General features: G+C 69.3%; 1 protein-coding gene across 1 annotated transcript in view; it reads left to right on the forward strand.

Annotated features, from left to right (window-relative positions):
- The first annotated feature begins 38 nt into the window (after positions 1-38).
- The window catches only part of FSCN1 (fascin actin-bundling protein 1), an 11,184-nt gene continuing 10,870 nt past the window's right edge, over positions 39-352 (forward strand). Inside the window, 1 exon segment of the mRNA XM_027769993.1 lies at positions 39-352. Within this exon segment, the coding sequence (XP_027625794.1) occupies positions 152-352 (201 nt within the window). The 5' untranslated portion in view covers positions 39-151.

The raw sequence follows: 352 nt of genomic DNA on the forward strand, positions 1-352 counted from the left end.
AAAGCGGCTCGGGCGCCGCGGGCCGGCTTTGTGGAGCGCTGCGGAGGGTGCGCGTGGATCGCGGCCACGGAACAAAGAAGCAGGGGCGCCGCCGCGGGGACCCGCCACCCACCTCCCGGGTCCGCTCCAGGGCCTCCCGCTCGCCGCCACTATGACTGCCAACGGTACGGCCGAGGCTGTGCAGATCCAGTTTGGCCTCATCAACTGCGGCAACAAGTACCTGACAGCCGAGGCGTTTGGGTTCAAGGTGAATGCGTCGGCTAGCAGCCTGAAAAAGAAGCAGATCTGGACGCTGGAGCAGCCGCCCGACGAGGCGGGCAGCGCCGCTGTGTGCCTGGGCCGCCACCCGGGC

The sequence above is a fragment of the Tupaia chinensis genome, unplaced genomic scaffold, assembly GCF_000334495.1.
Source record: "Tupaia chinensis unplaced genomic scaffold, TupChi_1.0 Scaffold000101_1, whole genome shotgun sequence".
Classification (NCBI taxonomy): Eukaryota; Metazoa; Chordata; class Mammalia; order Scandentia; family Tupaiidae; genus Tupaia; species Tupaia belangeri.